Raw genomic sequence first — 14535 nt, 5'->3', positions numbered from 1 at the left:
ATGTTGGGGAAGTCCAGAACTAGGGGTCACAGTTTAAGGATAAGAGGGAAGTCTTTTCGGACCGAGATGAAAAAATCATTTTTTACACAGAGAGTGGTGAATCTGTGGAATTCTCTGCCACAGAAGGTAGTTGAGGCCAGTTCATTGGCTATATTTAAGAGGGAGTTAGATGTGACCCTTGTGGCTAAAGGGATCAGGGGGTATGGAGAGAAGGCAGGGATGGGATACCGAGTTGGATGATCAGCCATGATCATATCGAATGGCGGTGCAGGCTCGAAGGGCCGAATGGCCTACTCCTGCACCTATTTTCTATGTTTTTATGTTCTATGAAACTAATTGTGAGATGCATTATGAAATACAATTTAATTACTCATTTCCATAGTTGAGATTGAGGAAATATTTTGTACGATCGATTTGAGCATTAAATTGTGACCAAGGTCTCCATAAGTCAAAGTTTTGGGAATAGTTATACTGATCATTGAAGGCCAGCAAGATAAGGAGCATCATCCTTAAACATTGGAATTCTTCCCTCAGCTTCTCGTCTTCAAGACTGAATACAATAGACAATAGGTGCAGGAGTAGGCCATTCGGACCTTCAATCCAGCACCGCCATTCAATGTGATCATGGCTGATCATCCACAATCCGTACCCCGTTCCTGCCTTCTCTCCATATCCCCTGACTCCACTATCTTTAAAAGCCCTATCTAGCTCTCTCTTGAAAGTATCCAGAGAACCGGCCTTTGAGGCAGAGAATTCCACAGACTCACAACTCGCTGTGAGAAAAAGTGTTTCCTGCCTCTAGCTTGTCCAAACCCTTAATAATCTTATTTGTTTCAATAAGGAGTAGGCCATTTGGCCCATCAAGTCTGCTCAGCCATTCAATCATAGCTGATCTATCTTTCCCTCTCAACCCCATTCTCCTGCCTTCTCCCCATATCCCCTGACAAGGCACTAATCGAGAATCAATCAATTTCCGCCTTAAAAATATCCACTGACTTGGCCTCCACAGCCTTCTGTGGCAATGAATTCCACAGATTCACCCCACTTTCACCACTCCTCACAGAAGTTAGGATCAAACCTGGGTCTCTGGCGCTGTGAGGTACCAGCTGTGTCACAGTGCCACCTCATCATCTTGTCATCTTGTTCTCTACAACGTCATCGGACGCCTTTTGGCCCATTGATCTCATTCAGCAGATTGCTCTCCTTATATACCTGTACCCCTCCATCTTATTGCCAGTTAATCTACCAGCACATATTGAGCTGTGATAGGAATGTGGAACACAACATGCTATCATTGCAGAGCCAACACCTCACAGCCAGGACCGATCCCGAGTCCCAGGAGCTGTGAGGCAGCAGCACGAACTGCTGTGTCGTTGCAGCACCCAATAATTGCTGTGAGAGCAATAATCTATAGGAACGGGCCTCACTGATTTTTTACTTTGTATTAGATTAACCATTAACCTGCACGAGCTACATGTACTCACGGGCACCATCTAATCTAAAGTCTTCATGGTCCAAAAAAAGGTGGAAACTTAAAAATTGTAAGCACATTGAAATTTTATTTTGATACATGGCTGTACTCTAACGGTTCTTGAATATATTATTTATGTGAAGCCTAAAAGCGCCGTGTGGAAAATGTTTTTTTTTCATTTCAGGGAAAACGGCCAACCCAAGGAGGAACAGAACACAGGTCAGCCAGAAGTGGAAGCCAATGTTCGCACCAATGGATCGATCACAAGTGCAGCCCCTACCATGTGGCTGGGGGCACAGAATGGCTGGTAGGTCAACAATGCACGTGTGTGTCAGGTGATGCTTCACACGATTCCCATTGATGACGAGTCTCATGGTGAGGCAATCACAATCCGACAGGCGAATCTCATTCACTCTTCCCAGGATCTTGAAGTACAGACGGACTGAGTCACAATACAGTTATAGTTTAGGGGGTTCTTTATTGTCATGTGTTACTGAGATACTGTAAAATGCATGTTATCCATCAATCATATCACACATTAGTACAATAGATCCTCTTCTGAAACAGCATGCACACAGTCATCACGTTCAGGCACAACTTGCTACTTTCAAGTCTCTGAAACGTCCAATCTTGCAGTTACGTTGAATATCTCACCCATGCTCTATACTATTAGTTTCCTACTGTGTACATGTGTTTATATTTGGAAGGTTTAGGCCCTTTCACTGCATTGTGGTGTTTGAGGTTGTAGTGGATATTATACTGAAGATAGACACAAAATGCTGGAGTAACTCAGTGGGACAGGCAGTATCTCTGGAGAAAAGGTATGGGTGATGTTTCGATCGAGACCCTTCTTCTTGAATGTTATACTTATGTTTTCTGCGGAGAGTGGTGCTTAAATATGTAAACTGCAGTGGTCTGAGATGGCCTCTTAATGGCCACCTGTCCCCATCTTTAAGGAAGATCAGTACGAGGATCTTCGAAAAGTTTATAATGGAATATGAATTTGCTTGTTCATCGGAGACAGCCTGCAGTTAGTAGGAATGCCTGTTGCTCAGAGCATTATCTGTTTTATGCTGGATACATTTTTTTTTTACATTTAAATTCACCCATTTGGCTTCCTGGTATGTCTTGTTTAGGAGTTTTGTGTATTTCGAAAATAATTGGATTAAAACTTGCCAGCTTATTTAAGGTCAGGTCTGAAGGTGTTACTATTGCACAACTCTGTACTTTCATCATTTTTTAACCAGGCGCACATCAGAAAAACTACCCAGAAAGTTCCCTTTAAAACAAAAATGAGGATCAAATTATTCAAAAAGAAATAAAAAGTTGGTGCTTTAAGTCTGAAATAAAAGCAGAAAATTGTGGAAGTCATCTGCAAGACACACGGCAGATGAAGAGAGGGAAATAGAGTTAATGTTTCATTACTACTTGGACAATTTGGAATTCAAACCTGTTATGTTGAAGTTAGAGCAGTGGTTCCCAACCTTTTTTTGACCATGCCCCACCTAATCACCTCTAAAATCCTGATGCCCCCCCCATGTGGTGATATATAATTCCTATAATTTAAAAAGTGAACTCCGTTTCAGCTGAAGAAGCTTAAAACGCCAATACCTTGGTTTAAACAAGCTTCAAAAGAACATGGCCTCGCGCGCTTCGTGCAACGTGCATGAAGAGCGATGGCGCGGTGATTATGTAATAACTACACAATAAAGACCTTTTTTACCCCCAAAAAAATTATTCACTCAAAATAACATCTGAAACATAAACTACATACGTTTACCTGATGGAAAATCCAAAAAAATAAAAATCGAAAATTTGGACCCAGACCTCCTCAGTCGCGCTCAATTGCCCCCCTTAAAAATCAAATTGCCCCCCTGTGGGGCGTACGCCCCACGTTGGGAACCACTGAGTTAGAGGGAAGGGTGAGAGGAAAGGGAAATATTTGATAGGATGGAGACCAAAGGTGACTGAGTAACTCATGAGGCAGTGAGTGCCAGCTGAGAATGGGCGGTAGAAGATCCCAGAGTTGCATCATGATAAGTAGATAGCATCATTTATTAATGTTATTGTAAGGTTATTTGTTAGATAAATAAATAGGCAGGTTAACCTCCATTCTTCCAATGGTGTGAGGGTTGTTTTGCACCTGAAGACAGAGAGGTCAGGTGGAGCGTTGATCATCTATCATATTTAAATGACCAGATGGCTCGATCAAGAATGCTAAAGTGTGAGAGTAGCATATGTGCTCAAGTCTCGAGTAGCTCACAATCTTGTGACTCATCCTCACTGGAGAATAGAGACCTTTCCCTCTTCTGAGCTGATGTCAATGGTGCCAGGTACAAATCCACATGCTATCCAGTTGTACACAAAGAATATTCAAATGTATGCATTATCCTTTATATACAGGCCATTGGCTTAACATTCTTAATATGTTTTTGCGCAAAAGATGAAACTTGTTTGTGTACTATTGGTTTAATGCTTTTCAGGCAGTTGCAAGGTTGTGTTGTGTAAATATATTGCCAGCTCCATGTATTCTCAGTGTGTGCTGTGATTGTAACAATGTGTGATATCTAACCTTTCTGTATTGCTCCTTATGTCATTAGTCTTTATGTGCATTCTGCGGTATCCAATTGGAAGAAGTGTCTTCACACCATCAAACTGAAAGATGCAGTCCTCAGCATTGTGTAAGTTGCTGCAGAGAGCAAATCGTTTTAGGGATGATCTTGATTAGTAAAGGGGCTGTCCCACTTGGGCGACCTAATCCGCGAGTTCTGGCAAGTTTGCCCTCGACTCATACTCGCAGCATGGTCGACATGAGGTGGTAGGAGGTCTTCGTAACTCTCCTTCATGCTTGAGAGTGGTCTCCACGTACTCGAGGCCTCAGCTAAGTCGCGGCGTTTTTTTTCAATATGTTAAAAAATGCCTGCGAGTAAAAAAAGGTCGCCATGGAAAAAATCGATACTTTTTTTACTCGTAGGTTTAGTCATAGCAGGTCGGCATGTTAGTCGTAGGTAATCGAGGGTAGTCGAAGGTAATTGAAGGTAGCCATAGATAGACTTCATCATAGTCGAAGGGAGGTCGAAGGAGATCGAAGGAGGTCGTCTTCACTCTCCACTATTCGGTGTCCAATTTTCCCGAAGTTAGTCGTAGTTAGTCGTAGCTAGTCGAAGCTGGTCTTCAACATAGTCGAAGGAGGTCTTCAACATGTCATTTTTTTAAACTCTTCTAAACTCACCAATTAGGTCGCCCAAGTGGGACAGCCCCTTTATTCCCTCTTCTCCTGCCAGTGCCAATGTTAGCCCCGTCTAGAAAAGTTCCTCGGTTTGACCAGGAACATTTGCAGCAAAAAATATCTTGCTTGGAATTCTGACTATGAACTTTGTGTGACGGAGAACAGATTCAATGGGAAGCATATGGACAAATATGGAGTGCAGGAAGATGAGGGGTGATCTTATAGAGATACAATATATAAGATCTTGAGGGTAATAAATAGGGTGAATGCAGAGTTTTTTACCCAGAGTTGGGGAATCAAGAACCAAAGGACATAGGTTTATGTTGGGAGGAACCTGCGTGGCGACTTTTTCCACAGAGGGTGATGAATAAATGGAATGAGCTGCCAGTGTAAGTAGTTGAGCCAGGTACTATAGCAACATTTAAATGACATTTGGAAAGATATCTGAAAAAGAAAAGTTTACAGGTGTACTGGCCAGATGTGGGCAGGTGGAACATGTAAATGGGGTATCTTGGTCAACATGGCCAAGTTGGGCTAAAGGCCCTATTTCCGTGCAGTATGACTCTACTTCTGAATTTGAACCTGGGAAGTCCAAAACCTTTGCAGCCACTGGTGAGGAGGCCTCCATCAAGATGCCACTAGCCAGTGCTGTCCAGAAACTGTCTGGAGAACACTAACACTAGGAAGCTATTTATGACCTAATCCAGGAACTGGCGGCTGGTCTGGGGATACAATATTTGATATTTTAAGTGTGTTCCTAGTTTAATTGTTATAGACCTTTTTGAAGCTTCCTCTACAGACTATGTATTGACTGCTTTCCCAATTTTGCTTGTAGACATGTGAAAGGGCGTGCTCTGGTGGCTCTGAATGACGGAACATTAGCTATATTTCACAGAGCTGAAGGTGAGTACATTTTCTAAAAAAAAATTGAATACAGTTGTATAATTCTTTGTAAAAATCAGGAACGGCAGGTGCCGGTTTACAAAAAAAGACACAAAATGCTGGAGTAACACAGTGGTTCAGGCAGCATCTCTGGAGAACATGGATAGGCAGCGTTTTGGGTTAGGACCCTCCTTTATATTGATGTTCTCCAGAGATGCCGTCTGAGCCGTTGAGTTATTCCAGCACTTTGTGTGTAATTCTTCACCCATCTGTGCCTGTCTAATATTATATGCGAGTTATTAAACAATTTGGAACTTTCTCTATTGATACTTTGATTTTAGATCAGTAATGGCTGCACAAATGGTGAATTAATAGATGGATACATTTCTATAAATTCTGCCAACAATGTTTTATTTGCCAAAATGATAAAGCATAGATTTTATCATTGACACAACTTCAAAAGTTAAATGAGCTTGTATCTTTCTTAAGCATGACTGAGCTGGAAGTAGTGTCCCTGGCTTGGAATTCTGTCTCGGAATGCAAGGGATTTAAACAAAATACAAGCATGTAGATAATTTAAACTTTTGCAGCAATTAAATGGTTTGGCTGAAACTGCTTTTCGATGGAGGAGCCGAACCACCCACCCAACTTCCCAAATTCATTAAAATCTTTTTTGGTAATTTTTTTAAGGAAATAATATATATTTTTTAAACATTTTTTGTTCTTTGTGCAATAGCTTAGGACATGTTTATCTTTTAATCATTTTGCAAATCTTTGAAGGTAAATGGGTCGGTGGAGTAAGGGAAATAAATTGCTAGAAAATATTATTCAATATAATAAAGGCAATACGATCGGCATCACACTTAGCATAGATGAGTTGGGCCCAAAGAAGTTTGTGGAGGCCGTCAATTGATATTTTTAGGGCAGTCATAGACAGATTATTGATTAGTACAGGTGTCAGGGGTTATGGGGAGAAGGCAGGAGAATCGGGTTGAGAGGGAAAGATAGATCAGCTATGATTGAATGGTGGAGTAGACTTGTTGGGCCGAATGGCCTAATTATGTTATAACTTATGAAAAGGGCCAGTTTCTCTGCTGTATTTATCAATGATTCAATGAAACATTAGCAAATCCATTGCGTTCTTTATGATTATGTGCGTTGTACATCCTAACTGCAATGTTATCGGTATCATTTGTGGTGCAATAACACTCTGATAATCCTTGAAAAAACTGATAATCTGCCATTCAATTGTTGAGAAATCCTGATGATATAATATCTGGCACGTTATGTTGGTATCTGCGCTGCGTTTCAGACCACCGGCCCCTGCCTCTCGCGTTGCTGTCATTCTTGCACCAGAATTTGTGGAATTCCCTGCTTTAGAGGGCAGTGGAGACCAAATCACTGGATGGATTTAAGAGAGAGTTAGATAGAGCTCTAGGGGCTGGTGGAATCAAGGGATATGGGGAGAAGGCAGGCACGGGTTATGGATTGGGGATGATCAGCCATGATCACAATGAATGGCAGTGCTGGCTCGAAGGGCCGAATGACCTCCTCCTGCACGTATTTTCCATGTTTTCTAATTGTGTCAGAGGTTTACCTTTTCAGTCTTTCCTCATCTGTAAAGATTAGTCAATAAATCAACATTACGATTTAAAAGATCTAGACTGTGTTACATGGCAGTCTCCTGATTGCATGCAAAGTGCTTTACAGAATTCATTATAATTTTCATTGAGACAATTTCAAACATCAGATGGTTCTGCATCATTGTACATTATCAAATAAGTTGAGCGCAGCATTGAGATCAGTTACTCCAGAAGGGAAATTGTGGAGAAGTGATCGCCACACTAATAATCATCGGTTATAGAAACAAGATGCTTTTTGTTTCCGGACAGATGGGCAGTGGGATCTGAGCAATTACCACCTTATGGACCTGCGACGTCCAAACCATTCCATTCGTTGCATGGCCGTGGTGCATGATAAAGTCTGGTGCGGCTACAAGAACAAGATCCATGTCATTCAGCCTAAAACAATGCAGATTGAGGTAGGTGTGTGGTAAATAAAGTTGTGATGGTCACAGGTTGCGAGGGGTACATGTTGTTTACATGGTGTTGAAGGTGTCTAAATGCTTCTCCTTGTGTCCCTCTACACCCATCTGTCTAACTATTTCTGTGCCCTCTCTATTCCTGACAGGTCTCTATATGCCATAGAGTTATGCAGCACAGAAAAAGGCTGATTCGGCCCAACTTGTCTGTACTGATCAGGTTACCTACTTGAGCTAGTCAATGCTCAAGTCATCCATTTAACCCTTTCCTATCCATGAACCTGACCAGATTCAGATGAGAAATATTATTTTAAGACTTCTACAATCTACAAATCATAAACCCTTGCTCCCTCTCACCTGTATCCACTTCTCACTAGTCATTGTCCTGCCCCATCCTCTCTAGCAGCTTTCTCCCACCAACTGCAGTCAATCTGAAGAAGGTCAAGACCTGAAATGTCACCTATCCATGTTCTCCAGAGATGCTGCCTGACCTTCTAAGTTACTCCATCACCTCATGTATTTTTCTGTAAACCATTCTAATATCACCACTTTTTTTCTGCAGTGTGGTGACCAGAAAATGTACATAATACTCCAAGTGCAGATGTGCCAATGTATTGTATAGGTGCACATGATATCCCAACACCTATTCTCGATGCCTCACGTATGCATTCTTCAGGCTCTGATGAAGGTTTCTGACCCAAAACGTCATTTATCCATGTTTTATCGAGATGCTGCCTGATCCGCTGAGTCACTCCACCACTTGTGTCTTTTTTTTTGTAAGCCAGCATGTACAGATCCCTGTTTCTCTATTTTCACACAGGTCAGATTTAATTTCCATCTGCTATCACGTAACCCAACTTTCCAACTGACCCATGTCCATCTGTATTCTTTTACAACCACCTTAGCTACCAACAGCTCCCCAAATGTTTGTGTTTACCGCCCTTACCGATCAGTCCACCTAGATCCTCATCCAAGGTAGACACAGAATGCTGGAGTTACTCAGCGGGACAGGCAGCATCTCTGGAGACAAGGAATGGGCGACGTTTTGGGTCGAGACCCTTCTTCAGACTGATGTCAGGGGAGGGGGCGGGACAAAGATAGAATGTAGGAGGAGACAGTAAGACTAGTGGGAGAACTGGGAAGGGGAAGGGGATAGAGGGATAAAGCAAGGGCTATCTGAAGTTAGATTTGACTCCAAGACTGAGTGGCACAGAGCCTGGAAAGATGCCAACACCAACAACGGAGAGGTCATCACAGGCCCCACAGTGAAACCACCGGGTTTTGATCTCCATCGCAAGCAATGGCTAACCCTGAACAGAATCCGCACCCTTCATGTAACAACAGCCCATCACCTGCATAAGTGGGGGATGGCAGACAGCCCTGCTTGCGACTGTGGCCATCCAGACCAAACCATCCCACACATCGTGAATGACTGCCCACTGAGGCTTTTGCCTGGTGGCATCAAAGCCATTCACCCAGTAACTGATGCTGTCCTGGCTTGGATGTGTACCCTTGATCTACAACTTTAGGCTGTGCACGCCATACGCAAGATGAAGATCTGAAGTTAGAGAAGTCAATGTTCATACTGCTGGGATGTAAACTACCCAAGCGAAATATGAGGTGCTGTTCCTCCAATTTGCGCTGGGCCTCACTCTGACAATGGAGGAGGCCCAGGACAGAAAGGTCGGATTGGGAATGGGAGGGCTGAGCCACCGGGAGATCAGGTAGGTTAAGACGGACTGAGCGGAGGTGTTCAGCGAAACGATCGGCGAGCCTCTGCTTGGTCTAGCCAATGTAGAGAAGATGAACATCCTCTTCCAAATGATTTATGGGCATGATGGGTGGATAAATTTGAGGTTATCCACTTTGGTGGCAAAAACAGGAAAGTAGACTATTATCTGAATGGTAGCCGATTAGGAAAAGGGGAGATGCAACAAGACCTGGGTGTCATGGTACACCAGTCATTGAAAGTAGGCGTGCAGGTGCAGCAGGCAGTGAAGAAAGCGAATGGTATATTAGCATTCATAGCAAAAGGATTTGAGTATAGGAGCAGGGAGGTTCTACTGCAGTTGTACAGGGTCTTAGTGAGACTACACCTGGAGTATTGCGTACAGTTTTGGTCTCCTAATCTGAGGAAAGACCTTCTTGCCATAGAGAGAGTACAGAGAAGGTTCACCAGACTGATTCCTGGGGTGTCAGGACTTTCATATGAAGAAAGGCTGGATAGACTCGGCTTGTACTCGCTAGAATTTAGAAGATTGAGGGGGGATCTTATAGAAACTTACAAAGTTCTTAAGGGGTTGGACATGCTAGATGCAGGAAGATTGTTCCCGATGTTGGGGAAGTCCAGAACAAGGGGTCACAGTTTAAGGATAAGGGGGAAATCTTTTAGAACCGAGATTAGAAAAAAAAAATTCACACAGAGAGTGGTGAATCTGTGGAATTCTCTGCCACAGAAGGTAGTTGAGGCCAGTTCATTGGCTATATTTAAGAGGGAGTTAGATGTGGCCCTTGTGGCTAAAGGTATCAGGGGGTATGGAGAGAAGGCAGGAACGGGATACTGAGTTGGATGATCAGCCATGATCATATTGAATGGCGGTGCAGGCTCGAAGGGCCGAATGGCCTATTTCTGCACCTATTTTCTATGTTTCTATGACAGACAACATGGGGCAGCACAACCCCTGCATTACACTTGTTACAAACCTCCAGCCAGAAAAGCACCTCGACTGCTGTCTGTGCCTCCTATCACAAAGCCAAGTTAGGACCCAGTTTGCCAACACAACTTTGGATCCCATGTGTCCTGACATTGTGGACCAGCCAACCCCGTGGGACTGTTGAAAGTTTTTTTAAAGTCCACGTGAACCATGTTCGCCACCCCCCTTTCACCATGTTTCTTTGTTACGTCCTCAGGAAACGGAATCAGATTTATATTGCAGGATCTCTGCCGCACAAAACCACGCTGACTCTTCCTAATCTGCCCCTCCCTTACCATGTGAACAACAATCCTGCCCCATAGAATGTTTTTCAATAATTTGACATCATGACATCTTGCACATAGACTTGTAATTTTCAGGCCTTCTCCTCGGTACCGGGACGTGGCGGCGAAGGACGAGACGCCGAAGCCGTGGCGTTTCGGCTTCGTTTCCGTTCGGTAATTTGGCTTCCACTTCTTTGCTTCGGCTTCTCGTCCTTCGACGCCACGCCCGCACACGATTTCCTCCGTCCTTTTGGAATAAGGAAATGACTTTAGCTCTACTCTAATCCTCTGGGACCCCACCTTTGGCTAACAAAGATGCAGAAATCTCCGGTAGGGTTCCAGCCACATTCTTCCTTGCTTCCCACAGCATCTAGGATAGATCCCATCAGGCCACATGAATCGGTATCTTGACACTTCCTCCTTCCTGACACAGACATGTACCACAATATCAGTGCACCTCTCCCAGTGGCATCTTCCTCACTGTTAGCAACACTGTCAGTTTTCACACCACATATGGACCTTCTAATTACGGTTACCCCTCGCTATAAAGTGCCACTGGGGGGGCGGGGGGGAGGGTGTCCGTTGTTGCTGTTTGTCCGCTATAATTGAGTGAGTGGGGTAAAGGTTGACCCAAGGCCGGGAGGGACGTAACGCAGCAGTGGAGGGGAGCGGTGGGGGTTAAATAAGCAGGAATTCGCAGGACGGGACGCCACAGAGCGTGCTGCCCCACACGCGGGTGTTTTCAGGGATGGGCCCGGTACTCACGCCGCCTTCATGCTGCTCGCTCTCTCTGCTTCCACAGCCGGAAGCTCCCGCCACGTGGCGCCAGCTCATCGGCTAATTGGCGATAGAGGGGGGGGGGCAGTGCAAGGGGAGCCTCGGGCCGTTATATAGAGGTCTGTTTGTATGACGGTTTACTGTATGTTATTCATAGCCAATTGGTCAATGTATGGAGCACACAGTAAGATTTCCAGCACTGATTCTCGTGAAACACTGCTGGTCACAAAAACAACTCGTCACCATCACCCTCTACCAATCTGCACAGAAATCCCTTGTTTCCCACATGGAACCTTGTCAAAAGCCTTACTGTAAACTATATCTATCCAACTGCCCTCATAAATACATGTTCTTACTTCTTTGAAAAAGAATCAATCATAGTCAGAGAGGATGTCCTCCTTCACAAAGCCATGCTTTCTTTGATTAATGCCTGCATTTCCAAGTGTAGATTAATCCCACCTCCAAGAATTTTTTTCCAAATAACCTCCACCCCACTGACTCTAGACTTGCAGGCCTGTAATTACCAGACTTCTCCCTTCTCCACTTCATGATTGTCCAGCAATCATTTGTCATCTCACCTGAGGTGCGAAGATTTAAATTCTCTGTCTGTGCCCCCAGAATATTTCTCCCACAACAGCCAGAGATGCAACTCTTCAGGCCGTTGGGCACCTATGCTGGTGGAACTTAGATCAATAACACAGAACGGGATTGGAAATATATTGCCAACAAATTAAAATTACGCCTTATGTGTTTGATGGAAATAATTCCTTTTTTACGCCAGTTAGTTTCAATAATGAATTGACTCAACAGTAGAAAACAGTAGAAAATAAAATAATTTCATTTTATTCATAGATTTTTTTATCGTTTTTCTTCCTCGCATTTCTGAATAAAAATAATGGATTAGTTAGAGCCATTACAGTCCTTTATCCCTGGTTCCTCCTTCCTGCTGTGCTTTATGCAAATAACTGATTTCATGTCAGCTGGTTCAATTCCAGGATTTAACTTGGAAAGAGTACCGTTTAAATAGTAGCTGCCTTTTACGGGCAAATTTCAGAAACGCACTAACTAGCAGGGCTGAGTGCAGGTTGAGTGATGTGGAGTTTGTTTAAGAGGCTTTATTGCTGGAGCTACACAAGTTGTACATTTTCAAAATATTAGTAATGACCACGTTAGCTTTACATACTTTCTGCGATTCAATGCTATGCGGGTGGATTCATGTTTCCCTGAATCAATTTGTATAATCTGGAATGTTAAGAGTGGCAGGCAAGCAGCATCTGGAGAAAAGTAATTGAGACCCTTCTTACTCGAAACGTCACCTATTCTTTTTCTCCAGAGATGCTGCCTGACCCACTGGGTTACTCCAGTGTTTTCTGTCTATCTTTGGTGTCTGTGTGAACAAAGTTCTTTCTTTTTGGCTGATGCTCAGAAGTTTTATTGTGGTCGTTTACAGCTTAATCCCACAGTAAGATGGGAGGTTAGAATAATAGTTATGGTGGGGTTTACTTAATAGTACTTTTCTCCATGTAATGACTTAATAATGATGGATTTTCTATTGTATCCCACTGGACTTTCCCTTAACTAGTCCTGAACATTCTGGGCTGTGGTACAAGACAGAGGCCATCTTTTTGCAACCCTTCCCCATCTCTGCAACCACCTTGCAGCATTTTACTGCCTCACAGCTTCCTGATTTTATGCATCCTACTGTTTCTTTATAAAACCCTATCCCCAGAAGAAGCTTCTAATGAAACCGACTGTGTTCCAATCTCGCAAGCAGCCTATTTTGACAGTGACCCTGCTGAGATGAAAGAAAAGTGTTTCGGCAGCAGAAGTGATAAATCTGCATTGTGCACTGTCTCTGGAATATCAAATTATCTTTTGTTGTTTATACGTGGATGTTTCAGACATCCTGCTATAAACCAAAGGAAAACCTGTTAGTCATGGAGTTCCGTGAATTTAACCCTTGAGAGCTAATAATGCCTTAAACATAGCATTTTAACCTTAATAATAATAATAATAATACAATATTTTATTTGTTGGGCGCCTTTCAGACATCTCAAGGACACCTTACATAGATTAACAGGAATATAAACATATAATCAGAGTAAAATTATATTTCTATGTTATGAAGTTTTGTGCAGCAGCGGGAAATGCAGATTTGGGCAGTGGGGGTCAGGGGCGAATGTGGAGGGGTCTGGGTGGGTGTGGAGGGGTGGGTGGGTGTGGGAAGTCTCCTCAGTGCGTTATGTACACTTTCTCTCACAAATGCCTACATTTGACTCGTGTTGTGAGTGAATCAATGCCAATGCAAGGCACAGACTCGTTATTCAGTCAGAAAGTGCAGCATATCTGAACTCTGCATGATTTGGAAAGTCTGTAGTGAGCATTGTGCGACCAGTAATAATGGAACAAATACACACAGCACTGAAAACTCGGACGGGTTCTGTGATGCCCCAGTCATGGCTCATTAATTCACGTCTTGTGGATCGGCCTCAGTGTTTCTTCCTTTACGGGGAGTTATAACTCAATGCTATAGGATGCAGATTATGTTTCAGTCTGTGTCAGTAATGTAGAGAGGAGCATTGCACACATTGATGGTGTAATCGTGTGCACAGGTAATAACAGGTGCACCAGGTGAGTCAGGCCCAGGATGTGGCTGGGTGACTTTGTGGGGAGATTTCCACTACCAGATTCTTACTGTCTTGTTAATTGTACCGAAACTACCACTGTAGAAACACTCCATATTGCCCTGGGAATCAGATTGGTATTGCCAAAAATGGCCTTGTATTGAGTTCATAATAGCTGGCAGAAGGGAAAATTATTATCCTGTGTTTATGATTTTGATTCAGTTCCCAGAGGTGAAAGGCCAAGTCGGCTAACCCTCTCTATCACCTAATCCATTTTGTTTCCAGTAATAGCCCTGTCCCACGGTATGAGTTCATTCCAAGAGCACTCCCGAGTTTTAAAAAAATCAAACTCGTGGTAAGCACGGAGAATGAATATAGCGGGTACGTCGGAGCTCGGGACACGTCTCTTAGTGGCTCGTAACGCTAACGGCAGGTACTCGGGAAGACTCGCTAACGGCAGGTAAGCACGGGAAGACTCGTGAAGATTTTTCAACGTTGAAAAATGCCCACGAGAGCCCCGAGTACCGACGAGTG

At 43.5% G+C, this 14535-nt stretch overlaps 1 protein-coding gene across 1 annotated transcript in view; it reads left to right on the top strand.

Moving 5' to 3' along the window:
- Nucleotides 1-14535, top strand: part of mapk8ip3 (mitogen-activated protein kinase 8 interacting protein 3) — a 166619-nt gene that overhangs the window by 131061 nt on the left and 21023 nt on the right. Inside the window, 4 exon segments of the mRNA XM_055651804.1 lie at nt 1656-1778; nt 4072-4152; nt 5536-5603; nt 7475-7623. Coding sequence (XP_055507779.1) covers nt 1656-1778; nt 4072-4152; nt 5536-5603; nt 7475-7623 — 421 coding nt within the window.

Source organism: Leucoraja erinacea, chromosome 20 (assembly GCF_028641065.1).
Source record: "Leucoraja erinacea ecotype New England chromosome 20, Leri_hhj_1, whole genome shotgun sequence".
Classification (NCBI taxonomy): Eukaryota; Metazoa; Chordata; class Chondrichthyes; order Rajiformes; family Rajidae; genus Leucoraja; species Leucoraja erinaceus.
The sequence above is the reverse complement of the archived record's forward strand: the minus strand, read 5'-3'. Positions and strand labels throughout refer to the sequence as shown.